Raw genomic sequence first — 26,672 nt, 5'->3', positions numbered from 1 at the left:
GGCCGGCGCCACGGCTCACTAGGCTAATCCTCCACCTGCGGCACCAGCACCCCGGGTTCTAGTCCCGGTTGGGGCACCGAATTCTGTCCCAGTTGCTCCTCTTCCAGTCCAGCTCTCTGCTGTGGCCCAGGAGGGCAGCAGATGGCCCAGGTGCTTGGGCCCTGCACCCGCATAGGAGACCAGGAGAAGCACCTGGCTCCTGGATTTGGATCAGCACAGCGTGCAGCCGTAGCGGCCATTTGAGGGGTGAACCAACGAAAGGAAGACCTTTCTCTCTCTCTCACTAACTCTGCCTGTCAAAAAAAAAAAGAAAAGAAAATATTTCTAAATAATTCATGGTCCAAAGAAGAGAGAAGAAATTACAAAGTACTGTTAACAAAATGATGAAAATACAGCATATCAAAAATGTTAGTATGTAGCTCAGCCCTGGGATAACAGTGAGATTTAAAGCTTTAAAATACCAACATTAGCAAAGAACATATGTCTAAAATCAGGAGCCTAAGCATCCTCTAGAAGCCAGGGAAAGAAGCAAAGTGAATCCAAAACAAAGCAGATTAAAAATCACAAAGGGACATTATGAGAAACAGTGACTTGATCAGCCCTTGTCCTGACTGTTGATGTACAATTTAATACTTTATCCCTTTTAGTATTTTTTTTGTTCTAGTTAATACTATTGGTTGAACTCTGTAATTAACACACAATTATTTTTAGGCGTTTAAATTTAACTGAAACGTGATCCCTGTTAAATATAAGAGTGGGAATAAGAGAGGAAGGAGATGTACAATTTGGGACATGCTCAATCGGACTTGCCCAAATGGTGGAGTTAGAAACGTGCCAGGGGATTCCAATACAATCCCATCAAGGTGGCATGTACTAATGCCATCTCACTAGTCCAAGTGATCAATTTCAGTTCACAATTGATCACACTGATAGGTCTAAGAGTCAAAGGGATCACACAAACAAGACTAGTGTCTGCTAATACTAACTGATAGAATCAAAAAGGGAGAGAATGATCCAACATGGGAAGCGGGATACACAACAGACTCAGAATGGCAGATGTTCTGAACAGCACTCTGGCCTCAGAATCAGCCCTTAAGGCATTCGGATCTGACTGAAGAGCCCATGAGAGTATTGTAGGCATGGAAAGCCAAGACACTCTAGGGGGAAAAAAAAAAAAAAAAAAAAAAAAAACCTAAATGAAAGATCTCTGCAAGTGAGATCCCAGTGGAAAGAATGGGGCCATCAAAGAAGGAGGTACCTTTCTCTGAAGGGAGGAGAGAACTTCCACTTTGACTATGACCCTGTCGGAATAAGATCGAAGTTAGTGAACCCAAAAGGCTTCCATAGCCTTGGCAACTCATGACTAGAGCCTAGGGAGATTACTGACGCTATAAACAAGAGTGTCAACAACAGGAGTCACTGTGTACTTACGTCTCATGTGCGATCTGCCCTTAATGTGTTGTCCAATGTGACGTAATGCTATAACTAGTACTGAAACAGTATTTTACACTTTGTGTTTCTGTGTGGGTGCAAACTGATGAAATCTTTACTTAATATATACTAAATTGATCTTCTGTATATAAAGATAATTGAAAATGAATCTTGATGTGAATGGAATGGGAGAGGGAGCAGGAGTTGGGAGGGGTGCGAGTGGGAGGGAAATTATGAGGGGGGAAGCCATTGTAATCCATAAACTGTACTTTGGAAATTTATATTTACTAAATAAAATTAAAAAAAAATCGCAAAGAGTGGGAAACCCAAGTGGGATTTATCCCAGAAATGCAAAATTGGCCATGACATTAGAAAAGCAATCGAGGAAATCCAGTGTATTAACAGAATAAAGGAGAAAACTGTATCATTCCTGCACACAACGACAGAAAGCATCTGACCAAATTAAGCACTCGCTTGTGCCTTTTTAAAAAATACTCAGAGAACTAGAAACAGAACTAAAAAAGGCTTCTTCAACCTGAGAAAGGGTATCTGAGAAATCCACAGCTGATACCGTGTCAACAATGATAAACTGAGGGATTTCCTCTAAGATCCTGAACGAGGAGACAAGGCTATGGGCTTCCACTCCTGCTATTCAGTAATGAGCTGACCGTAACCATTGCAGTAAGAGAGAGCGATCAGGAAGGAAGAACCAAACTGAACCGCAGATGACTTGGTCACTCACCCAGAGACTTCTAAAGGACCCCACAGAGCAGTGGCTGAGCCGCGGCTGCTGACGATATTTAGCAAGGCTGCAGGATAGAGAGAGTTCTGGAATTCCATTGACAATACCATCAAAAGAATCTAAAATACTTCAGAATGAATTTACAAAAGACGTGCAAGACCTCCTGATGAAAGCCTGCTAAGAAGACTGAAGTCATGAGAGACAGGCACCTCACTCACAAAAGGCCAAGATGCCAGTTTTGGCCCAAAATAGGTCTAACACAATCCCTACCAAGATCCCACAGGGGCGATTAGGATGAAATTGACAAGCTGATTCTGATTTCCTATGGAGATGTAAAGGATTTATAACATCCAAAGAAATCCTGAAAAAGAAGAACAGAATTGGACGACTCACGCTTCCTTAACTTCAAGACCTACCATAGAGCTACAAGTTAGGGGCCAGCACTGTGGTGTAGGGGGTAAAGCTGCTATCTGCAATGCTGGCAGCTCATACGGGTACAGGTTCGAGTCCCAGCTGCTCCACTTCCAATCCAGCTCCCTGCCAATGCACCCGGGAAAGCAGCAGAGGATGGCCCAAGTGCTTGGGCCCCTGCACCCATGTAGGAGACCTGGAAGAAGCTCTGAGTTCCTGGCTTCAGTCTGGCCCAGCCTGGACTCTTGCAACCCCCTGGGGAGTGAACCAGCAGATGGAAGATCTCTCTCTGCTTCTCCCTCTCTCTAATTCTGCCTTTCAATTAAAAAAAAAAACAAAAACCCTTTATTTAAAAAAAAAAACTGCAAGTAATTGAAATTGTGTAGTATTAGGATAAGAATGGGGACATAGATAATGAACAAAAAACAGAAAGAAATTCAGTCATGGTTGTCTTTTCAACAAGTGGCATTGGATAAGTGAATGGCCACACAGGCAAAATCAACCTTGACTCTTACCTCACACCTTATAAACTTAAAATAGATTATAGACCCAGATATAAAGGGGAAAACCATACAATTTCTGGGGCAGCAGAGGACAGAAAATCTATGCAACCCATACAGAAAGACTGATCTATTGGTCTTCACCAAAATTAAAAACTTACATCTGTCTGAAAACATTTAAAAAATAAACTGGCAAGCCAGAAAGAGAAAGCATTGCCCAGATTTGAATTGAGGTGACTTCACTATATCTATGCATAGTTTTTTCATAATATGTATTTTTCATGAACTTTTTGGAGACTCCCTATATTTGTGGTTTTCACAAAGACTTTGTACAAAAATTAATTTACCTCTGAATGCCATTTTTCATGAATATTTTTAATGTACCTTGAATGTGAGAAAGAACTGGTATCCTGGATATATCCAGGGGGCTTCAAAAGACTTTGTGAAAAAATGGGATGAAAGATAATGTTGATTTTCCATGAACTTAATAAAAGGACTCATTTATTTATTTATTTATTTGAAAGGCAGAGTTAGAGACAGGAAGAGAGACCTTTCATCTGCTGGTTCACTCCCCAAATGACCACAGTGTTGGGGCTGGGCCAGGCTGAACCCAGGACCCCACATCTCCATCAGGGTCTCCCAAGTGGGCCTAAGCACTTGGACCATCTTCTTCCACTTTCCTAGGCACACCAGCAGGGAGCAGAATCAGAAGTGGAGCAGCCAGGACCGGAACCAGCACTCACATGTGATGCCAGTGTCACAGGCAGTGGTTTAAACCACAATGCCAGCCCCTCCATGGACTTTTTCTAATATTTACTTATTTGAGAGACTAAACTACAGGCAGAGAGAGGAATAGACAGAGAGAGAGAGAGAGGTCTTCCATCTGCTGGCTCATTCCCCAAATGTCCACAATGGCCGAAGCTCAGCCTATCCAAAGTCAAGAGGCAGGAGCTTCTTGGTCTCCCAGTGGGTGCAGGGGCCCAAGGACTTGGGCCATCTTCTACTGCTTTCCCAGGCCACACAGAGAACCGGATTGGAAGTGGAGCAGCCGAGACTCAAACTGGTGCCCACGTGGGATACTGGCCCTGCCGACGAGACGTAACCTATTATTCTACAACGCTGGTCCCCTCCTCCATGAACGTTTTGAAGATGCCTTGTATAAATAATCCCTATAACTTAATAAAAGAGAAATGAATTTTTTAAATGGGCAAAATATTTCAACTAGAAATCTGCAAAGGAAGACATACAAATGGCCAACAAGCACTTTAGATATCAACGAAGTGCAAATTAAAATGACAGTGAGACATCACTGTACATCCACCGAGTACAGTGTCTTAAAAACAGCCTGCCAGCTCTTCACAAGGGGAGGGGGGCTCAGGAACTGCTGTACCTCGACAGTGCAAGCAGCACCTTGGGGACAGCGGCAGGCAGTTTCTTAGGAAACTACCCCAGCACCCAGAACTCCCACTGCTATGTGCCCACCACCTGAGCAAACAGCTGCCTACAAGCAGTTGCTCGAGGAGGTTCCTGACAGTGTTACTTATGATGACCAAAATTCCCTAGAAACCCTGCTCCCATCAACAGAATAAGTAAATGAACTATAGTATATCTAAACAATGAAAAACTAGCAATAAAAAGGAAAAAGTTACTAAAACAGGGACACATTACTAAAGCACGGATAAATCGCAAAACTATGCTTCACACCAAGGAGACCTACCCAGAACAGGCAAAACTAAATGCAATAAAGGCCAAAAAATATATTTTTTTTTTAATCACGAGGTCGGTTCCCTGTGGCAAATGTGGGAGGAAGCATGGGAGTGCGCACCTGCAGGTGGTGGTCCCTTGGCCGGCTGCATAGGCAGCTGCCTGCATTTGTGTATGCAATTATCAGAACCCTTTTAATGATCCACTGCAGATCTGGGCATTTCACTGCTCGTAATCTTCACCTCCAAAGGAGCAAATAAATATTGAAATAAAAAATATTGAAATCTATGTAACGACAGTCAAGCAGGAGAGCTGGGACAGGGCGGAAGTGCCTACAATTTTCTGCATCCCAATTGGATAGGCCGATGGGAGGAGGGGCGCACAGATGGGGAATCATGCAAGCATAGTGCAATGTTAACTGTGGAGTCCAGGTACTGGGTATGTGGGTGCCCAATGGAACATCTGTACAACTTTTTGTCATGGTTGAAAGTTTTCATAATAAAATGGACACTCACCTCGGGTGCATATACCTGCCCCTGCGTCTGCTACTTTTCCAAAGAGCCTGCCCCCAGTAGGCTACTAAAAAAATCAAAGCAGCGAGGAAGACGGGCGGCGTCAGGGCTTCTTCACGCACCCCAGAGCTGTGCGTGACTTTCATTCAAAATGATTTGGTTTTGCTCCTCAGGGCTGTGAGCGGGTGGGGCTCTGAACCTGGGACCACTCCCTCAGAAGGCCAGGAAATCCAACTGGGTTCGAGGATCCCACGTCTCCATTTCTTCTCGCACCCACGTGCCCGGGGTGAGGGATTCCGGGGGGGGGGGGGGGCAGCAGGTGGCTTTGTCCATGGGTGGGGCGACAAGTGTAGCAAGGGGGCCGAGCGCCCTCTCCTGGCCCCCGACGGGCCGGCGTAGGCCTGCCGAGCGCCCATCTCCGGGAACCGCGCGGCCCCGGGTGTGAGCGCCGCAGCCCCGAGGTCGGCCCGCCGAGCGCCGGGCCCAGCCGGCGGAGTCCAGAGCCGCAGGCGGCCCTGCGCGTCCTGGAGGCGGGCGACGGGGTGGAGTCGCCGCCGCGGGCAGCCGCGCGGCTCCACCTGTTGCAGCGTTGGCGCGCGCCTGCTGGGGAAGGCAGAGCTCCGCGCGGGTCTCTGCCGCAGGGCAGGGCGGAAGCGGCGAAGGGTTCGGGGGACAGTCCCAGCGGAGCGGCACGGAGAGGGCGCTCCCAGGGAGGTGAGAGCCGAGCGTGGCCGCGGCCCCAGCGCCCCTGCAAGGTGGGGTCTCCAGGAGGGGCCTGGTGGTCTGCTGGAGCGGGGGCAACCGGTGTGCGCCGGGAGCGGGCGGGGAGTGCACTCTGCGTGGAGCCCAGGCCCGCAGCCCGTGCGCAAGAGACGAGGTGTCCGGGGTCACTGTGGCCAGGGGGCCCCCGTCCCCGTCCTTGGATGCCTCTCCCTGCACCGGGCAGGCTCGCCGGACGCGCTCCGTCGGGGCCGGGCCGAGCCTCGCTGGCAGACGACGCCCCCGCGGAGGACCCAGAGGCCAAGGGCGACTGCCCGGGGGAGAGGCCTCTGACTTCCTTGGCGCCCTCGTTCCAACCTCCCTTTCTGATCTCTCTCCAGCCCCTCCGCCCGCCGGATGCCGCGCCGCGCGGGGGCCGAGCAGGCGGTCCGAGTCCGCAGCCCTCGCTCGGCACAGTCGGGCCATCCCGGCCCCCGCCGGGGACCAGCTCCAGCCTCTAAGCTCCGGCAGCCGGGTCGGGGACCCCGGAGGCCACCGGGGCGACACCACGACTAGGACGCGCCCCCGCGGACCTCGCAGAGGAGGCCCTGCCACGGCCAGCAGGCGGACCGCGCGTCCGGGCCGTGAGAAGCGATGGTCCCAGGGGGCGAGACCTCGGGGGGAGATCCGAGTCGCCTGGAGCTGGCCCTGACGCCGCGCCACGCCCCCTCCCCAGTCGGAGCCGGGTAGGGCGCCGGCTGGAAACACAGCGCCGCATCCGCTGGCCAAGCAGAAGCGGGCTCTGCGCCGGTCCCACCGCTCTTGAGCGTCACGGAGAACTCTGCGGCGGCAAAGAGGATTCGAAACCAGGGCTCAAGGCGGACGTGGGGAGCCGGCTGGGCAGGCGCGGCCGAGGCGGCGGCCCGGGGAGCCGCACGGCCCAGCGCGGCGCGCGGCGGTCATGGGCGAGGGCTGAGCGCCCGGCCCCGCGCTGCCTCCCCGTCGGGCCATGGCCGGCCGCACCTGCAGCTGCGGCCTGGGCCTCCTGCACGAGGACAACGCGCGCTTCCTGCTGCTCGCGGTGCTCATCGCGCTCTACCTGCTGGGCGGCGCCGCCGTCTTCTCGGCGCTGGAGCGGGCGCACGAGCGCCAGGCCAAGCAGCGCTGGGAGGAGCGCCTGGCCAACTTCAGCCGCGGCCACAACCTGAGCCGCGACGAGCTGCGAGGACTCCTCCGCCACTACGAGGAGGCCGTCAGGGCCGGCATCCGCGTGGACAACGTCCGCCCGCGCTGGGACTTCACCGGCGCCTTCTACTTCGTGGGCACCGTCGTGTCCACCATAGGTGAGTGGGCCCGCGAGCCCCCGGCCGCGTTCCCCAGCGCGGCTCGCGACCTGCAGGCGCGGGTGCCTCCGTGCTGTCCACAGGTGGCCTGCGCACCGGCAGCGTCTGCCCCACCTGGGGAGCTGGTGGCAAAAGCAGTCCTGGCGGGCGGGCGGGTGGGCGGGCCTGCATCCTATGCAGGAGTACCTGGCCTCGAATCCGACTCCAGCCCTGGATCCCAGCTTTCTGCTCCTGTAGACCGACCCTGGGAGGCAGCAGGTAGTGGCTCAGGTAATGGAGTTCCTGCGCCCAGTGGCACAGCTACTGGGTTGAGTTCCTGGCTCCATTGAAAGCACCGGGGGAGGGAGCCAGCTGATGGGAGCACCTACTCTCTTCCCCCTTCCTCCCCTCCCCGCTTTTTCCCCTTTTTCCTTTCCCTCTTCCCCTCTCAAATAAACTAACTGCTTTTTTAAAGAGAGAGAGAGAGGCCATGCAGCCTTCGGCCCCTCCCTGCGACTCTGGAGAAAACAACTGCAGACAGGGACAGGAATATGTGAACATTCACTGACGTTATTCTGTGCGCCAACTGCTGGCCAAGGAAAAGCCCGAGGTTTTTTTTTTTGTTTATTTGAGAGAGAGAGAGAGAGAGAGAGAGAGAGAGAGAGAGATCTTCCATCTGCTGATTCACTCCCCCAGATGCTGGCAACAGCCAAGATGGGGCTAGGCCAAAGCCAGGAGCCTGGAACTCCATCCGGGTCTCCCACGTGAGTGGCAGGGGCCCAAGAACTTGAACCATTCCCCGCTGCCTCCCAGGGAGTGCACTAGAAGGGAGGGAGCTGGATCAGAAGCAGAGTCAGGACTCGATCCCTGGCCCTCCGGTATGAGATAAGGGCATCCCATGGAGCAGCCTAACCCAGTGTGCCATAAAGCCCACCCCTAAAGCCCAAATTTAAAGACTCGGTCCTTGACGTCACGCTTACAGAGAGCAGATCAGGTAGAATCCCAGATTGGCAGTGATGTGTATTCCGTAAGGTGGAAACATTTCCTACTAGAAGAACCAGGGCAGACATGAACCAGTTAGGGTTCAGCACGATTTGGATTTGAGGACGAAAAGTGTGTTGCCTCTGGGGCAGGCAAGAATTGCGTTCAGCAGCTGTGAGCTGGCTTGTCTGGTGGGAGCGGTGGAAGGGAGGCTAGGAAGGTCTGCTGGCTAATGGGTTGGAGGAGCCTTCACTGCCAGACTAACCAGCTAGACCGAGCTTATCTGGAGGCAGCCGAGAGCCAGGCAGAGCTTTTGAGCAAGGGTGTGGCATGGTTTTGGTCTGTTTTGCCTTTGTTCCCCAGCAGAAGATGGGGGGTCTTTGCACTACACCCCTCAAGACTGTTCATCCTTGAAACTTAATCCGGTGGTAATGGATTCAGGGACGATGCTGTAGAGATGGAGAAGAGAGAGCTGGAGCCGGAGAAGGGTTTGCAAGGCTAGCCAGAGAGAGGCAGCAGCATCCCCAGGAGCGGCGAAAGGGCTTCCCGGTGGCCACAGCGCCAGGTGTGTGTGCTGAGTGCTGCGCAGCCAGCACCCTCGGGTGCTCCAGAAGGCTCATCAGGGGCGGGCGTGCCCAGCTGGAGCTCCCCGGGGCTCCCACACGTGGAGGTGGCGTGCACACGTTCTGCTGGGAGGCGGAGCACTGTGGAGGGAAGAGGTCAGCCTCAGGCCTGATCGGTGAAGAAAGGTTAGTCCAGGAGCCAAGGCTACAGCTGCTGAGTAGGAGGTGGGACAGAAAGGACCAGCATGACCAGGGACACACAGGGGGTATACCGAAAGCTGCGCTAAGCATCCTGGCTCACAACCCCCAGCCAGCTTGGGTGGCACTGCCCATCGGCGGGCCATGATGGCACCATGATAACTGGGGATCCGGGAAGCACTCGGCACGTTCTCTGGATGACCAGGACCCAGGACCCTGGGGGGGATGGAGGAGGAGTGATCCCCCCCACACCATGGCTCTCTCTCCCAGTCCACACCCTGCAGGGCTGAGTTAGCCATGTTCCTGGAGTCCCTCAGCAAACCTCCTGCTCTAAAGACGGTTCTAGAGTTTCTACTTAGGGAGATCTTGGGGTGAACAATGTAATAAGCAGGTGTTGCTCTGAGACTTAGCCTTGAGCCTGTTGTGTTTGCGTGGCAAGTACAAGATTTTGATTTCAGTAGAGTGATGAGTTGGTGGGAAATTAGGGAACAGAGTGCTCTTGACCGCCATCAGAAACCACCTCGTTGGCTGGCACCGTGGCCGTGGCTCACTTGGTTAATCCTCTGCCTGAGGCGCCGGCACCCCAGGTTCTAGTCCCAGTCGGGGCGCCGGATTCTGTCCCGGTTGCTCCTCTTCCAGTCCAGCTCTCTGCTGTGGCCCGGGAGGGCAGTGGAGGATGGCTCAAGTGCTTGGCCCTGTACCCGCATGGGAGACCATGAGGAAGCACCTGGCTCCTGGCTTCAGATAGGCACAGTGCGCCGGCCATAGCAGCCACTGGCGGGTGAACCAACGGAAAAGGAAGACCTTTCTCTCTCTCTCTTTCTAACTCTGCCTGTCAAAAAAAGAAAAAAGAAAAGAAACCACCCCCTGGCGACTGCCAGGGCTGCAGAGGGGGAAGGAGCAGTGGGGGTAAGGACGGGAGCGTGGGTACGGCAGGCACCGGGGCTGCCTGGGGAGTTGGGCACGTGTGAACCCAGGCATTAGATGATCGCGTGGCTCAGGGGAGTGGAACCAGACTGGCAGGATTAGGGTTGGAGACTTTGGTGCCTCTCTAACTGGGCACGATTCCTAACGCTTCTGAGCTCCATGCTTCTCATGAGAGCCCCCCTGGGCACCTGGTGCACCCTCACTGTGCAGTGACACCTGCTCCTGCCCCCTGCCCACTTCTCCCAAAGCTCTTACAGGTTCTTGAGAAGGACAAGGCACTTTGGCATGTGAATGCTTGTTAAAAAGTACGAAGCATTATACTACTAGGAAGCCTAAGTGTGGGCTTTTTTTCACTTTGTCATGTCTTTTTAAAAATTTTTTATTTATTAGAGAGCAAGCGAGAGCACACACTCATCCATGGATTCACTCCCCAGATGCGTGTGATGGTCGGGTCTGGGAGCCGGGAATTAGTGCAGTCTCCCCCGTGGGTGCCAGGCCCGCAGTCCTGAGCCATCACGGCTCCCTCCCAGAGTCTGCATTAGCAGGAAGCTGACGTCAGGAGTGGAGCCGAGATCTGAACCCAGGCACTTCCGTGGGGAACACGGGCCTCTTAACCGCCAAGCGAACTGCCTGCCCCTACTGTCTCATTTCTAACACTTGGCTTTTACTTGCTTCACCGTTGCTGTAGTAACGGCGCCTGGCACCCTTCAGTGAGCACATACTAGGTGCGCACTGTGACTCTGTGGTCATGGGAGGCCGTTTACTGCTGCCTTACGCTGACACTTTATGTCAGCACAGCTCCGTGAGGTAGCGGTGACCTCGCCCATTTATAGATGAGCAAGCTAAATCTTCATGTTCTTTGTAAAATCAATGTAAAGAAGAAAAAATTAAACCGTGTGTCATGGTATCACCAGCATCCCGGTGCCTTTCGTTCTGTTCTGGCCTTTTCCCCTCTAGGCATATGCATGTATGCGTTGTTAAAATGAGGGTGAAATTCTCTCGGCTGTAGCCTGGGTTATCATCATACAATCATATGATGGTGTCCCCTAAAAATTAATTCCGCCATGCTTTATTCTGCCAAGACTTGGATGTAGCAGACAGGGAGGCACGCGGGAAAGCAGTCATAAAAGGGAAGGGAAATACCTGACCGAGGGAAAGGAGGAACAGAAATATGGAAGACAGAAGGATCTAGAAAGTGGCTGGAAAGGAGCTTTGTGTTGGTTTGAGTTCCCTCAGAAGCAAAGAGCCAGGAATCTGCAGAAAGTTTACGGGGAGGTGCAGGGGATACAGGTGAGGGAAGGGGGAAGGGATACAAGGAAGGGAAGTGTATGTAGAGTGGCCGGGCAAGGATGCACACCACAGGGTGCACCTGCTGTGAGGTCCTTAGTGGAAGCCAGAAGCAGCACAGAATTCACAACCCAGCGTGATCCTAGGTGTGCAGGCTGGGGTGTTGATACACCCACACCTGTCGTGAGTGGTTAAAGGGCGTCTGTGAAGGAGCTTGGGGGGGGGGGGAGACATTCCCAGGAATTGGGGCTGTGTTTTACATTGTCAGCCCCCAGCCAGAGTCATGACCCAGCCCAGGATTCTTGTTATCACAAAGGAGGAAGCGTAGGCTGCTTCCCAGAGCCCAATTCTCTGAAGAATCTCCCCCTTGTGATTTTGTGCAGGGCACCGTGCAGGGGAGACATTTTCCTGGAAAATGAAATTGAGAACTGCACGCATCAGTTATCTAATTGAACTGTGATTTAAGCGTCAAAGCAGAGTGGAAAACAGTTTCTCAGAAGGTTAAACATAGAGTGACAATATGACCCAGCATTCTGCTCCTAGGTGGAGAGCCCAAACAGCTGAAAGTGAGGATTCAAACAAATATTTCAATGCTGCCAGCGCCACGGCTCACTAGGCTAATCCTCTGCCTGCGGTGCCGGCACACCGGGTTCTAGTCCTGGTCGGGGCGCCGGATTCTGTCCCAGTTGCCCCTCTTCCAGTCTGGCTCTCTGCTGTGGCCCAGGAAGGCAGTGGAGGATGGCCCAGGTGCTTGGGCCCTGCACCCGCGTGGGAGACCAGGAGGAAGCACCTGGCTCCTGGCTTCGGATCAGCACAGCCCGCCAGCCGTAGCGGCCATTTGGGGGGTGAACCAACAGAAGGAAGACCTTTCTCTCTGTCTCTCTGTCTCTCTCTCTCTCTTACTAACTATGCCTTGTCAAAAAAAAAAAAAAAAAAAAGACACAATTCCAGGATGTTGATTTTGAAATGAGCTGGTGATCAGACTTGAACAAGAATAACCTGAAAGTATTTGGAGACACAGACTGACAGTATGTTCTGTAAATGATCTGTAAATATCTTCTCTCAAATAGGCTTTTGTTGGGAGTCTGTTTCTGTGCGCGTTTGTAACAGAGTTTCTGTCCAAAAGGATTCGAGGCAGCTTGCACATGATCTAATCAGTGTGGCTGAGGTTATGTTGCAGTAAGAAGATAACCCTAAATTTCAGTCACGTGATACAGCAAAAAATTTATGCCATGGTCAGGGCTAGGCCAGGCTGAAGCTAGGGGCCAGGAGCTTCCGCTGGGTCTCCCATGTGGGTGTAGGGGCCCAAGCACCTGGGCCATCCTCCGCTGCTTACCAGGCCATTAGCAGGGGGCTGGATCTGAAGTGGAGCAGCCAGGACTCCAACCACGGCCACATGGGATGCCAGTGTCACAGGCAGTGGCTTTACCAGCTGCAACATGGCGCTAGCCCCTGGGACAGGTATTTGGCCTAACAGTTAAGAACCCATAGGCAGAGTGCCTAACTCCAATGCCTACTCTGCTCCTGACGCCAGCTTCCTGTAAATGCAGACCCTGGGAGGTAACAGGTGGCTGTTTAGTTGGTTGGGTTCCGGCCACCCATGTGGAAGACCTGGATTGAGTTCCTGACTCTAAGCTCCAGCCATTGCAGGCATTTGGGGAGTGAACCAACAGATGGAATGCTCATTCTCCTTCTCTCTCTCTCAGTATTTTTAAAGATTTATTTATTTATTTGAAAGACAAAGTGACAGAGAAAATGGAGAGAGGGAGACAGAGAAAGAGGTCTTCCATCTACTGGTTCACTTCCCAAATGGCCACACCGGCTGGGGCTGGGCCGGGCTGAAGCCAGGAGCCTGGAGCCCCATCCTGGTGTCCCACATGAGTGGCAGTGCCCAGGTACACGGGCCATCTTCCACTGCGTTTGTAGGAGCATTGACAGGGAGCTGCACCAGAAGTGGAGCAGCCAGGATTCGAATTCCACTCATAGATGGTGGCTTAACCTGCTACGCCACGACATCGACCCTAAAATAAATAGTTTTTACATTGACGTCCTCCCCATCCAGAGTGCAGCACGGCCCTAGCAGCTCCCAGGCTTGTCTCGGGGTTTGGGGCTGCCTTTATCTGGGGCTCTGCTTTAGAACCACATGCTTTCGTATCGCCCAGGAAGGAGCAGGAGTGGCCGGAAGGTTGAGCACCAGCAATGAAAAGGCTCCACCTGGAAGAGACACAAGTCACCTTGGCCAAATCAAGTCACACGGCTGTCCCCAACTTCAGGGGGTTGAGGAAACACAGTCCTCCCGTGAGTCCAGCCCTGGACAGGACATGATGTTGGCAAATAGTGCTGGTGGCCACTACACGTGCACACAGAACCTGTGCCAGAAATGGGCACTGGTGGGTTTAAGGCGTTGGGAGAGGAGAAAACACGAGAAGGGTAGGACTCTCAGACACAGAAATACACGTCAGAAGGACCTGCGGAATTGACAGAGCGACCCCCAGATGGTCTGCATTTTCCAGTTGTCAGAGAGGCAGCGACAGTAAGCGGTCACCCCTCTCCCAGCTGGCTTCTTGGAAGACACCCAATTTTTTCAGAGTGGAATAAAAATTTCTCCTGCACTTGTTGTGAGGGGATGTGAAAATGTGGTGAGTAGGTTCCCCCACACCTCTGCCCTCAGCAGGAAGGACTGCGAGCTCCATCGTTGCCTGGCGTCCCCCAGTGTAGAGTGCAATTCATCAAACGTCCCTCAACCAGAACCCAGGGCAACACAGAGCAGACACAAAGCTCTTCTCTAGGGGCCAGCACCGTGGCACAGTAGGTTAATCTTCTGCCTGCAGCGCTGGCATCCCATACGGGCGCTGGTTCTAGTCCCAGCTGCTCCTCTTCCAATCCAGCTCTCTGCTATGCCTGGGAAAGCAGTAGAAGATGGCCCATGGCTGGCGCCGCCGCTCACTAGGCTAATCCTCCACCTGTGGCGCCGGCACACTGGGGTTCTAGTTCCAGTTGGAGCAACGGATTCTGTCCTGGTTGCTCCTCTTCCAGTCCAGCTCTCTGCTGTGGTCTGGGAGTGCAGTGGAGGATGGCCCAGGTCCTTGGACCCTGCACCTGCGTGGGAGACCAGGAGGAAGCACCTGGCTCCTGGCTTCGGATCAGCGCAGTGCGCTGGCCGCAGTGCACCGGCCGTAGTGGCCACTTTGGGGTGAACCAATGGAAAAAGGAAAACCTTTCTCTCTGTCTCTCTCTCTGCCTGTCAAAAAAAAAAAAAAGATGACCCAAGTCCTTGGGCCCCTGCACCCGTGTGGGAGACCTGGAAAAGGCTCCTGGCTTTGGATCGGTGTAGCTCCAGCCGTTGCAGCCATTTGGGGAGTGAACCAGCAGAAGGAAGACCTTTCTCTCTGTCTCTGCCTCTCACTGTCTGTAATAAATAAAAATCTTAAAAAAAAAAAAAAAGCTGTTCTTTAAGACCACCCCTCTATAAAGCAGTGGAGTCAGAATTGGAACCAAGGTCCATTTTGTTCCATGCCCAAAGATAAAAGAAACAGATCTACATTTTAGAAGGCTAGAAATGTATGGTAAGATATAAAAACGAGAAATCACCCTTCATTGCACAACAAGAACCACTGTTTGTTAACACACTCTGCATCATACTGTATTGAACCTAAAACACTCTTAGGAAATCTAAGATGTATCATAATTTTAGGTGCCATTGTAAAAATAAAGAGCTGTTACTTAAATTCTGCTAATAGCTTGTCAGATGTTTCCCAATTTCAGACGTAGTAAAATGTCGGGGAGAGAGCAGGTGGGAATTTGGCCTAGTGGGTAAGACCAGTTAAGATGCCCACATCTCACATCAGAGCAGCTGGGTTCAATATCCAGGCCTGGCGCCCGTCTCCAGTTCTCTGCTGGTGCAGACACTGGGAGCAGTAGTAACGGCTCCCTGCCATCCACGTGGGATAGCCAGGTCGAGCTCCCGGTCCTGCTCGGCTCTGCCCTGGACATTGTGGGCATTTGGGGAGTGACCCAGCATGTGGGAGGTTTTCTTGATTTTCTCTCTCTCTCTTCCATCCTCTGATTCACTCCCCAAATGGCCACAACAGCCGGAGCTGAGCTGATCCAAAGCCAGGAGCTTCATCCAGGTCTCTGCGTGGATGCAGGCCCCAAGCACCTGGGCCATCTTCTGCTCCTTTCCCAGGTGTGTTAGCAGGAAACTGGATGGGAAACAGAGCAGCCGGTGCCCATAAGGAATGCCGGCACTGCAAGCTGTGGCATTACTCACTGCACCACAGCGCTGCCCTGAGATACATCATAAAATCAGTGAAATACATCATATTTTGTATCTCATTACTTTCTATAGCACCATGAGCATATTATTGTAATTAGGCAACAATCACTTTCATTAGAATTAAAATTGCTTTGATTTATACTAAAGTTAATTATTTTAAATATATATTGAAAGCACTTACAATGCATTGTTTCTGAATCAGCTAGCTAATTCTCGCACATTTTTCTACTGCAAGCAGAGGGATGTTGTATTAGTGTGTAAGTGTGCTTCATTTTTGAATTTTAGGATTTTAGCCTTTATCCTAAAGTCTAAGTGATTGTATCATTTTTTTAAAGATTTATTTATTTACTTGAGAGATAGTTATAGACAGAGAGGGAGAGACAGAGAGAAAGGTCTTCTACCCATTGGTTCACTCCTCAAATGGCTGCAACATTCGGAGCTGTGCCCACCTGAAGCCAGAAGCTTCTTCCAGATCTCTCACACAGGTTCAGGGGCCCAAGCACTTGGGCCATCTAATACTGCTGTCGCAAGCCATCAGCAGGGAGCTGGATCGGAAATGGAGCAGCCAGGACTTGAACTGGTGCCCATATGGGATGCCGGCACTGCAGGCAATACGCTTAACCTACTTTGCCATAGTGCTGACCCCTGTGTTACACTTTTATCCTTTGTTCTCTGCTAACTAGCTATAGCTATAGTTAGATGGAAAAATGCTTTTTAAAGATGATTTTATTTATTTGAATGACAGAGAGAGAGAGAGAGAGAGAGAGAGATCTTCCATTCTCTGGTTCACTCCCCAAATCCTGCAGTAGCTGGAGCTGAGCCAGTCTGAAGCCAGGAGCCAAGAGCTTCTTCCAGGTTTCCCACGTGGGTGCAGCTGCTGCTTTCTCAGGCACATTAGCAGGGAGCTGGGTCAGAAGTGGAGCAGCTGGGACTCTAACCAGCGCCCATATGGGATGCCGGCACTGCAGGCCGGCACTGCACCACAGCACCAGCCCCTTTTGTTCTTTCTTTTCATTTTTTTTTTAAAGATATATTTTATTTGTTTGAAAGGCAGAGCAACAGAGAGAGGTAGAGGCAGAGAGATATCTTCCCTGGTTCACTCCCCAAATGATCCCAACAACTGGGGCTGGGCTAAACCAAAGCCAGGAGCCTGAAACTCCAGTCTCCTGCGTGGGCAAAGGGGCCAAGCACTTGGGCATCCCTCCGCTGCCTTCCCAGTGATGTTGCAGGGAACTGGATTGGAAGCAGAGCAGTCAGGACTTTAACCAGCACTCTAATGTGGGATACCAGTGTTGCAGGTGGCAGCTTAACCCCTTGCCACGTAACACCAGCCGGAGAAATGTTTTTCATTTCTATGCAGTTTGATATTTTTCTTGTGCTTCCTTCCATTGTCTTTGTACATAGAAAATCTTTTCCCATCCAGATCTCATAAGAATGAAAGTTTTTGTTCAATAGTTTTCCAATCATAACAGTATATTTCCAGTCATAACAGTGGTGTTAAAGGCATTCTAATGTATTTTTTCCTCTGAACAGCAGCAGATGCATTTAAGGGTTGTGGCCAAGGAGCAGCGCATGGTTGTGGGGAGTCAGGAAGCAGAGGGAGTGGCTGCCAAGAGCTTGCATTCCTTCAGGGTCAGGTGCGAGGGCCACCTCTCGAGCTGCACCTTGAACGTGTGGTGGGGAAGCTCAGAGTTTCCGTTCTGAGAATGTGGGTTTGTTGAATTGTTTGTTTCCTACCTGGAAAAGTTCGGTATCTTAAAATCAGAGTTCTATCACAAGACAAAACTCACACCCTCTACTCACCAGCATTGTAGGATTTATGAATGTTAACTTTTATCTATTTATTTGTTTCTGTTAGGAAAAGGGAAAGAGAGAAGTTTCTTTGACCTTTTAAGAATGATTTTATTTATTATTATTATTGTTACCTATTTATTTATTTTTGACAGGCAGAGTTAGACAGTGAGAGAGAGAGACAGAGAGAAAGGTCTTCCTTCCATTGGTTCACTCCCCAAATGGCCGCTGCGCTGATCCAAAGGCAGGAGCCAGGTGCTTCTCCTGGTCTCCCATGCGGGTGCAGGGCCCAGGGACCTGGGCCATCCTCCACTGCCTTCCCAGGCCATAGCAGACAGCTGGCCTGGAAGAGGGGCAACCGGGATAGAATCCGGCGCCCCAACCGGGACTAGAACCCTGTGTGCCGGCACCGCAAGGTGGAGGATTAGCTGTTAAGCCATGGCGCCGGCCCGCAGGTGCATGTTGAAGGATTCTGTCTCTTAGTTATTGTTTCTCTGAATCCTGCTGTCTGTCTGTAATTCAGGCAGCTTTTCTCATTCACTGTGGAATTTGGAGGATGGGGAACACCGTGACCATCCACCCTGCAAGCTTTACAAACACCCACAGTAGCATTTCATTGTGGGGTGGGAGTCAGGACTAATGCTTATATCACTTGCATAACTCTTGCTATTCTTCTATTAGTATTACCTTTGTTGAGCTCTTGGGGAGTTTTCTTATTGTAGGGAAATTTGGTGCATTTCATCTCGTTCTCCTTTATTCTGTACTTTCCTTACTTTTCTGCTGCCTATTCAATGCTGTGTGTTTATTATGTTGAGTTAGGTATTGTGTTTGTCACTTCAGTATGATCAGGAGGAAATCTCATTGAAACCTGAGGATAAAAACCATTTCTGGGGAGTGTGCATCCAGCCCAGACATGAAGGTGCTCACGTCCCATGTCATAGGAGCTGGGTGGGTGCCTGCTGCAATCCCCAACTCTGGCTTCCCTATTGTTCCAACCCTAGTGATGGCCCAAGTACTTTGGTTCTTTTTTTTTTTTTTTTAAGATTTATTTATTTATTTGAGAGGCAGAGTTACAGGGAGCAGGAGAGACAGAGAGAGGGATTGTCCATCCGCTGGTTCACTCCCCAAATGACTGCAATGGCTGGAGCTGGGCTGATCCATAGCCAGGAGCTTCCACCAGGTCTCCCACACAGGTGCAGGGGCCCAAGCACTTGGGTCATCTTCTACTGCTTTCCTAGGCCACTAGCAGGGAGCTGAATCGGAAGTGGAGCAGCTGGGACTCCAACCGGTGCCCATATGGGATGCCAGTACCACAGGCGGAGGCTTAGCCTGCTACACCACAGCACCGGCTCCTAGTGCTTGAGTTCTTACCACCATGTGGGAGGCCTGGGTTGAGCTCCACATTCCCAGTTTCAGCCCTGGCTCTGCCTTGCCTGTTGCAGGCATTTGGGGAGCAAACCAGCAGATGAAAGCTTTCTGTCGACTATCTCTTTGACTCTCAAATAAATATAAAATAATTTAGAACATTCTAAAAAAACATTTTCACCACTATTTTCCATGTGTATAAATAGAATTGAGCCTTTCCTAGAGGACCGAGAATCGTTCCCTGTACCTCCGACCTCCTTGCTCCCCAGTCCTGCAGCGCATCGTCTGGAGATGATTTTTACAGTAGCATCGTTTACCTGTGATCACGTCTGTCGCTGAGAGCCCAGTCCTCCCGGCCCTTCTTTCTTTTGCTGGCCTGAGGGCTTTTCTTCTGTGATATCTCCACCTTCATTTCCAGTTCCATTCTCCTGCCCCTGCACCTTGGAGCTTTGGTTAATCCTTTAGCACCATTAGATTTTTCTCAAGCTTTACTTCTGCTTTCAAACAGAAAGGAAAGGCAAGAAAATTAACTTTTTAAAAAAAGATTTTTAAAATGTATTTATTTTGGAAGTCGAGTTACAGAGAGAGAGAAAAAGCTTCCCTCTCTCTCTCTCTGCCCTTTGTAACTCTGCCTTTCAAATAAATAAATAAATCTTAAAAAAGAAAGAAAGAAAGAAAAAAAAAAAGAAAGAAAAAAAGAAAGAGGGCAGGAAAGAGGCGAAAGGTTTGAGCCAGCTCAGCTGGTCCCCAGAGAAGAGTGCTCAGAAGAGAGGTTGGAAGGAGAGACCCCAGATGTCAAAAATCAGATGAGAAGGCTGGTGCTATGGCTTAGTGGGTTAAGCCTCCTCCTGTGGCTCCGTCATCCCATATGTGTGGGCACCGGTTCACGTCCCGGCTGCTCCTGTTTGATCCAGCTCTCTGCTATGGCCTGGAAAAGCAGTAGGAGATGGCCCAAGTACTTGGGCCCCTACACCCCCGTGGGAGACCCAGAAGAAGTTCCTGGCTCCTGGCTTAGGATTGGTTCACCCCTGGCCATTGCAGCTATTTGGGGAGTGAACTAGTGGATGGAAGACCTCTCTCTCTGTCTGTAACTCTGCTTCTCAAGTAAATAAATAAAATCTTAAAAAAAACAATCAGATGAGTTGGCAGGGGAGGGTGGACTAGGACAGTGCGTTGGCAGACTTGCCCTTGACGTGTGCAGCCGTCATCTTTGTAAGTGCAGCAGCAGCGCCAAGCCCTGGAGAGCTTCTCCTCTTCCTCCTTTGTTTCCCAACCCAAGGTGCCCTGTCCTCCAGGACACCCTCTGCCCCACACCCCGGACCCGCTAGGGCTTCCTGTTCTGGATTCCCTAGGGCCAAGACAAAACTGTAATCCTTTCTGCCCCCGCCCCCCAAAAAATGAACCTGCCCATGCATTCACAAGTGGCAACTGATGTCAAGCACCTTTTTGTGCATTTGTTGGGATATTTGTTATGTATCTTCTTGATATACATGTGCACTTGTTGGTATATTTATCGTACATCTCCTTGATGTACTTGTCTAACCAGACCCCTTGCCTACCTTTCAGTTGGGTTATTCATGCTTTTATTATTAAATTGTAAATGGACTTTACAAATACTAGGTTCACGCTCTTAATCAAACTCTTAATTTGCACACTTCTCTACATTATCTTTTTGCTTACTTAGCATCCTTTGAAGCACAAAATGTTTAATTTTGCTGAAGTCCAGCAGTTTATCTATTTTGTCTTTCATTGCCTGAGATGTTAGTGTCATCTCTAAGAATCAATCACATAATCTACAGGCATGAAGATTTGAACCTGTTTTCTTCTAAAAGTAATCTTACAGTTTGTTCTTTCTTATATGTAGGTTGTCAATCTATTTTAAGTTTTGTACAAGGTGTGAGATGTGGGTCTAATTTATTTCTCTTGCATGTTAGATTTTTGTTTTATTTATTTGAAAGAGTTACAGAAAGAGGTAAAGATAGAGAGAGGGGTCTTCCATCTGCCGGTTCACTCCCCAGATGGCAGAAATGGCTGGAGCTGAACTGAGCTAAAGCCAGGAGCCAGGAGCTTCTTTCAGGTCTCCCATGTGGGTGCAGGGGCCCAAGGATTCAGGCCATCTTTCACTGATTTCCTAAGTGCATTAGCAAGGAGCTGGATAGGAAGTAGAGCAGTCAGGGCTCGAACTGGCATGTATATGGGATGCCGGTGCTGCAGCATCACCCCCCCCCCCCACTTCCCCAGCACCATTTTATTTATTTACTTAAAAAAAAAAGACCATTCTCCCCATTGAGTTGTTTCCACACTCTTGAAAGAAAACTCATTGGCCATAAATGGGAGGGTTGATCTCTGGCCTGTCAGTTCTCTTCCATTGATCTGCGTGTGTATTCTATGCCACTACCGCGTGGCTTTGTAGTAAATTTGGAAATCAGGAAGCGTAGTCCTCCAACACGATTCCTTTTTGAGATTGTTTTGACCAATCGAGTCCCTTGAACTTCCGTGTGAATTTTAAGATCAGCTTGTCGGTTTCTGCAAAAAAGCCTTGTGATCAGCCTGGGGAATGTTGCCATCTGTCTCTGTTTGGCGCTGCTGTAACAGAATACCTGGGCCTGGGTAATGCATGAAGAGCAGCGATTTATTTCTGACAGCCTGGAGGCTGGGAGGTCCGAGAGAGAGGAGCCTGTGTTTCACAAGGGCCCTCTTCCTGCATCATTGGGTGGTAGAAGGTGGTGGGACAGGAAGACTTGATGGAGACGGAGAGGGAGGGGCCAGAACTCAGCCTTGTATCCAGAACCAGCCCCCGTGATAATGGCCTTAGCCCATCCACCAGAGCAGAGCCCTGATGACCTATTCACCTCTTAAAAGTCCCACCTCTCAACACTGTTGCACCAGGGACTGATTTCCCAACACATGAACTTTCTCTGGGGGCGGGGAACGTGTTGAAATCATCAGGCCACATAAACAGTATTTAATAATTAATGTTAATATTTAATAGAACAATATTAAATGTTCCGGTCTGTGATCATGGGATGTCATCCCATTGATTCGTGTCCTCTAGTTTGTACCAATGCTTTATAGTTTCCAGAGTTTATGTTTTATACTCTTGTTGGTAAATTTCTTAAATATTTTATTCTTGTATTCTTATATTATTATATATGAAATTTATTAGTTTTATTTTGCATTGTTTGTTGCAAGCATTTGGAAATGGAATTAGTCTTTTTTGTGTTGATCTGGTAGCCTATGACCTTGCTGGATGCATGTTAGTTCCAGTAATTGTTATAGTGAATTCCTTAGGGTTTTATGCCACAGGATCTTATCTATAAAGAGAGATGGTTTTAATTCTTTCTTTCCAATGTACATTCCTTTTGTTTCTTTTATCTTATGCCTGGCTAGCACCTTCAGTACAAGGTTGAACAGAAGGGATGAGAGTAGACATTCTTGCCTCATTCCTAGGGGGAAAGTGTCGGTCTTTCTCCAGTGTGTGTGAAATTAGTTTTGTAGATGATCTTTGTCAGGTAGAGGAAGTTCCCTTCTGCCCCTACGTTATTGAATGTTTTTATCCTAAAGGGATGTTGTAGTTGTGCCAAATTCTTTCTATGCACCTGTTGAGATGGTCATGTGGTTTTGAGCTTTGGGCTGATGACATAGCGTATTATGTTAATTGATTTTAGATATCAATCTCAGATTCCTGGTAAAAACCCCACTTGGTCACAATGTGTGCATGTGTGTTTGCGGCATGTTGCTACGTTCATTTTGCTACTATTTTGTTGAGAATTTTCACATCTGTATTTCAACGGAGATATTCACCTATTTTTTTCTCTTGTGATATCTTTGTGTTGCTTTTGATATCATAGTAATACTAAAAGCCTAGAGAGTGAGTTGGGAAGTATTCATCTATACTTATTACCTTTCTGAGGTTGCCCAGGATATGCAACCCGATATGGGCATTCAGTGATGTAAACACTCCTCCTACTGTAGGACGCGCAAGTTGTTTTTAATTCTTTTACCTGGGGTGAGTACTTGGGACAGTCACATACCACACTGGAGCTCCTGGTATGAGTCCTGGCTACTCTGCTTCCAATCCAAGTTCCTGCTATGTGCACCCTGGGAGGCAGCAGATGATGGCCCAAGTACTGGCAGCCCTGTCATTCACGTGGGAGGCTCAGACTGAGTTCCGGACTCCTGGCTTCAGCCTTGCCCAGCCCTGGCTGTTGCAGGCATTTGAGAAATGAATCAGCAGATAGAAGATCTCTCTGCTTCTGTCTCTCTGCCTTCCAAATAAAATGGAAAAAAAATTTAAACGTTAAAAAATTGATTATTTGCTAGTACAGTAGCTCGGTAAGTAATTTTTTAAAAAAGATTCATTTATTTACTTGAGAGGTAGAGTTACAGAGAGAGAGAGAGAGAGAGAGAGGTCTTCTAGCCACTGGTTCACTCCCCAAATGGCTGCAACGGCTGGAGCTAGGCTGATCCAAAGCCAGGAGCCAGGAGCTTCTTCTGGGTCTCCCACGCAGGTGCAGGGGCCCAAGCACTTGGGGCATCTTCTGCTTTCCCAGGCCATAGCACTGAAGGCAGATGCTTAACCTGCTGTGCCACGGCGCCGGCCCTCTGTAGGTCATGTTTTTAAGCTTAATATTTAAATTGTAAGTTATAAATATGTAGAGGCACAGATGAATTTTGAGACTCTAAACAATACTTTGGTAACTGATTTGCCAAAGTCATACTCACAGCTCCCATGTGCTGTGTTTTTACTTTTTCTCAGTCTTCTACTAGGCATTCCAGTACGTCATCTCTCATCCCATGAGCCAAGAGCATTGTTTTCCCCATTCTGTGGGTGAGACAGTTCTGCTGCGTGGAAGTTAAAGAGCTTGCCCCAAACCACACAGCTGGTAGGTGGTGGCACTTGGATCTGAATTTCATACAGCCGTGATTTAAATTGGGGAGAGGGGCTAGCCCTTGGTGCTGTGTTTATTTTGCCATCAGTGGGTGTTTTTGTACTTAATGTTGCTGACCAATGTTTTGTGCAGGCTCTGGTTTGACGAAATGAGCTGCTCAGCTGTTCATAAGAACAAAGCCTGGGTGTCGCACTCAGGGCTCAGCGGGGTCTCGACTGTCTTAGCTCCTTAGGACCACCCCCAGCTCCGTCTGCATCTAACGTAAAGGCCATTGGTTTGATTGGAATTTATTGAGTTTTTTTCTTTTTTTTTTTTTTTTTTGACAGGTAGAGTGGATAGTGAGAGAGAGAGACAGAGAGAAAGGTCTTCCTTTTTGCCGTTGGTTCACCCTCCAATGGCCACTGCGGCCAGCGCATCGTGCTGATCCGAAGCCAGGAGCTAGGTGCTTCTCCTGGTCTCCCATGCGGGTGCAGGGCCCAAGCACTTGGGCCATCCTCCACTGCCTTCCCTGGGCTATAGCAGAGAGCTGGCCTAGAAGGGGGGCAACAGGGATAGAATCCGGCGCCCCAACTGGGACTAGAACCCAGTGTGCCGGTGCTGCAAGGCAGAGGATTAGCCTGTTAAGGCACGGCACCGGCCAGAATTTATTGAGTTTCTATGATAAGCTCTGCCTGACCACAAAACGTGGGCCCGTGGATGGAGGATTCAGTGCATCTGTACGTTTGCATGGGAAAATAAGTCCATGTTTGTTTGCTGACTTCCCACTAGCTCTGCCTAACCTCTAGCGTTTCCTTCAATAGTGAACGTACGTAACTACCCGGCAGTAACGTAAGCAGTGCCTCTTGCTCAGTCAGCATTGGAAACCAAGGACCTGTTCCCCTCTCGTCACAACTGTTCCAGACGCCTCGTTGCCTTCATGACTGTGGCGCCTGTTAGACTTGGTCTTGAAATGACAAAGCGCGCACATCCATGCTCCTTTGTTCCAGTTTAATGGTTATGTCTTAAAAGCTGCTTTGCAATCTAATGCACTTTAGTTCATTCATTTTTTAACAAAAAATCATTCTAAGAAGGGACCCATCGTCTTGCCCAGATTGCAAAAGGCTCCTTGTCTCAGAAAACAGGAACTTAGAACCAGCCCCAGGCTTGGCTGATTTTGCACCAAGGGGAGGAGGGAAGCAGCCTCCCCCGCTGTCAGGGCTCCTGGTGTGGCGAGTGGAGCATGCGGATCCCTCCTAGCTGCTTGGAAATGAACTTGAGACGCTCCTGTCACTCCGCCGCTGCAGAAGCTCCCCCTTTCCTGGTGGTTCAGACGTTTCCGGATGTTGCAGCATCTTGAGGGTCATCACTGGGAACATGAATTGCCACACACCCTCCGAGCTGTGGGGAAGAGGAAGCCTTTGGAAATGTGCTGTTTATAGAGCCGAGGAGAGGTTCAGAGCTGCCTTCCTCCTCCTTTGTCCACGCATTTTCGACAGGTGGTGATGATCCCTGACGCATAGCCACCACCAGCCCTACGCTTTCAGCGCCGTCTTCCTTGTAAATACTGATTTTGGAATAGCCGCATAGAATAGTCCTTCATGGTTATCCACCACCAATGTTTAAACCAGAAATCACAGCTCACAAGCCGACGGGCTTTATCTGACCTGGTGGCAATAATGAGTTGATCAATGTATAGAAGTTTAAGAGCCAGCTTCAAAAAAAAAAAAAAAAAACCAGTTCTAATTCATAGCATTAGCCTATTTCCATGGTGTAAATATTGCCACGGTGGAATGGTCAGCTCGCAGGAGGCTTTGCCAGCCAGGACCTCAGCGTGTGTCAGAACACTTGAATGCGTGATGCCATGGTTGGAAGTCACCTCGGAAACTCGTGGTGAAAGTGAATGGCCACTGTGGAGCTAACGGGAGAGGAGACTTCAGGGGGCTCCACTCTCATGAGGGCTCGTGGGTTACTTAGTGTGGAAGTGGCTTTATTACACCAGGGAGCTCCCCCTAGGCCCGAGCTCTCTTGCTCCCACTCTCTCACCGCTGCCCGCCTGCCCGCTCCCATGGGATGGAACAGCAGGAAGCCCTCATCAGAAACCAGCAGCAGGCCTCCCGAGCTGGGAGAAATCGGTCCTCCCTCTTTGTAAATCACTCAGTCTGTAGAATTCTGTTAGAGGCCAGTGCCGTGGCTCAATAGGCTAATCCTCCACCTTGCAGTGCCGGCACACCGGGTTCTAGTCCCGGTCGGGGCACCAGATTCTGTCCCGGTTGCCCCTCTTCCAGGCCAGCTCTCTGCTGTGGCCAGGGAGGGCAGTGGAGGATGGCCCAAGTGCTTGGGCCCTGCACCCCATGGGAGACCAGGAGAAGCACCTGGCTCTTGCCATCGGAACAGCGCGGTGCGCCGGCCGCAGCACGCCTACTGCGGCGGCCATTGGAGGGTGAACCAACGGCAAAGGAAGACCTTTCTCTCTGTCTCTCTCTCTCTCTCACTGTCCACTCTGCCTGTCAAAAAAAAAAAAAAAAAAAAAAAAAAGCTGTTAGAGCCACGAGACAGTCGTCGAGCTCTGAAAGTAAGATTTCCCAGTCAGAATCTAGATTTCTGATTTCTCTTGGCAGAATGGAAAATCTGGCTAAACTGAGCCCACTTCCTGCTCACCGTCCACTCGCTGAAGAGGAGCTGCAATTGCAAACTCACTGCGTATCCTGGTCCCAGCTCCCCAGGGGCTGAGGGACACCTGCCACTCAGCCCTGTCCTACCCCTGGGACTTCTGTGCTGAGATTCCTCTGGACTCTTTATAAGAACCAAGTGATCTTATCTCCAACTTGTTATCTGAGACCAAGACAGTGTGGCAGAGTAGACTTCCATATGGCATTGATTTTTATAAATTGCTCCCAGTTTGATCGTGGGGCAGTCGAATTTCTTCTGATGGGGTACGTGGAGATTTTATTCTCCTCTTATTAGTTTCCTCTTGGTCATCCCAAATCAGGCAAAAGAGCTTTTTTACTTAGGATATTTAATTAATGAGAAGCAACTACAGAAACATGAACTCTGTGGCAGGCTAATGATTTTCCTAAGGGAAATTAAAGACC

The 26,672-nt window shown here is 50.0% G+C and overlaps 1 protein-coding gene across 1 annotated transcript in view; it reads left to right on the top strand.

Annotated features, from left to right (window-relative positions):
• Positions 1 to 7,008: 7,008 nt before the first annotated feature.
• The window catches only part of KCNK13 (potassium two pore domain channel subfamily K member 13), a 94,128-nt gene continuing 74,464 nt past the window's right edge, over positions 7,009 to 26,672 (top strand). Inside the window, exon 1 of the mRNA XM_062181676.1 lies at positions 7,009 to 7,342. Coding sequence (XP_062037660.1) covers positions 7,009 to 7,342 — 334 coding nt within the window. The remainder of the gene's footprint in view (positions 7,343 to 26,672) is intronic.

Source organism: Lepus europaeus, chromosome 22 (assembly GCF_033115175.1).
Source record: "Lepus europaeus isolate LE1 chromosome 22, mLepTim1.pri, whole genome shotgun sequence".
Classification (NCBI taxonomy): Eukaryota; Metazoa; Chordata; class Mammalia; order Lagomorpha; family Leporidae; genus Lepus; species Lepus europaeus.
Note: the sequence above shows the minus strand (reverse complement) of the source record. Positions and strands in the feature narration are given on the sequence as shown.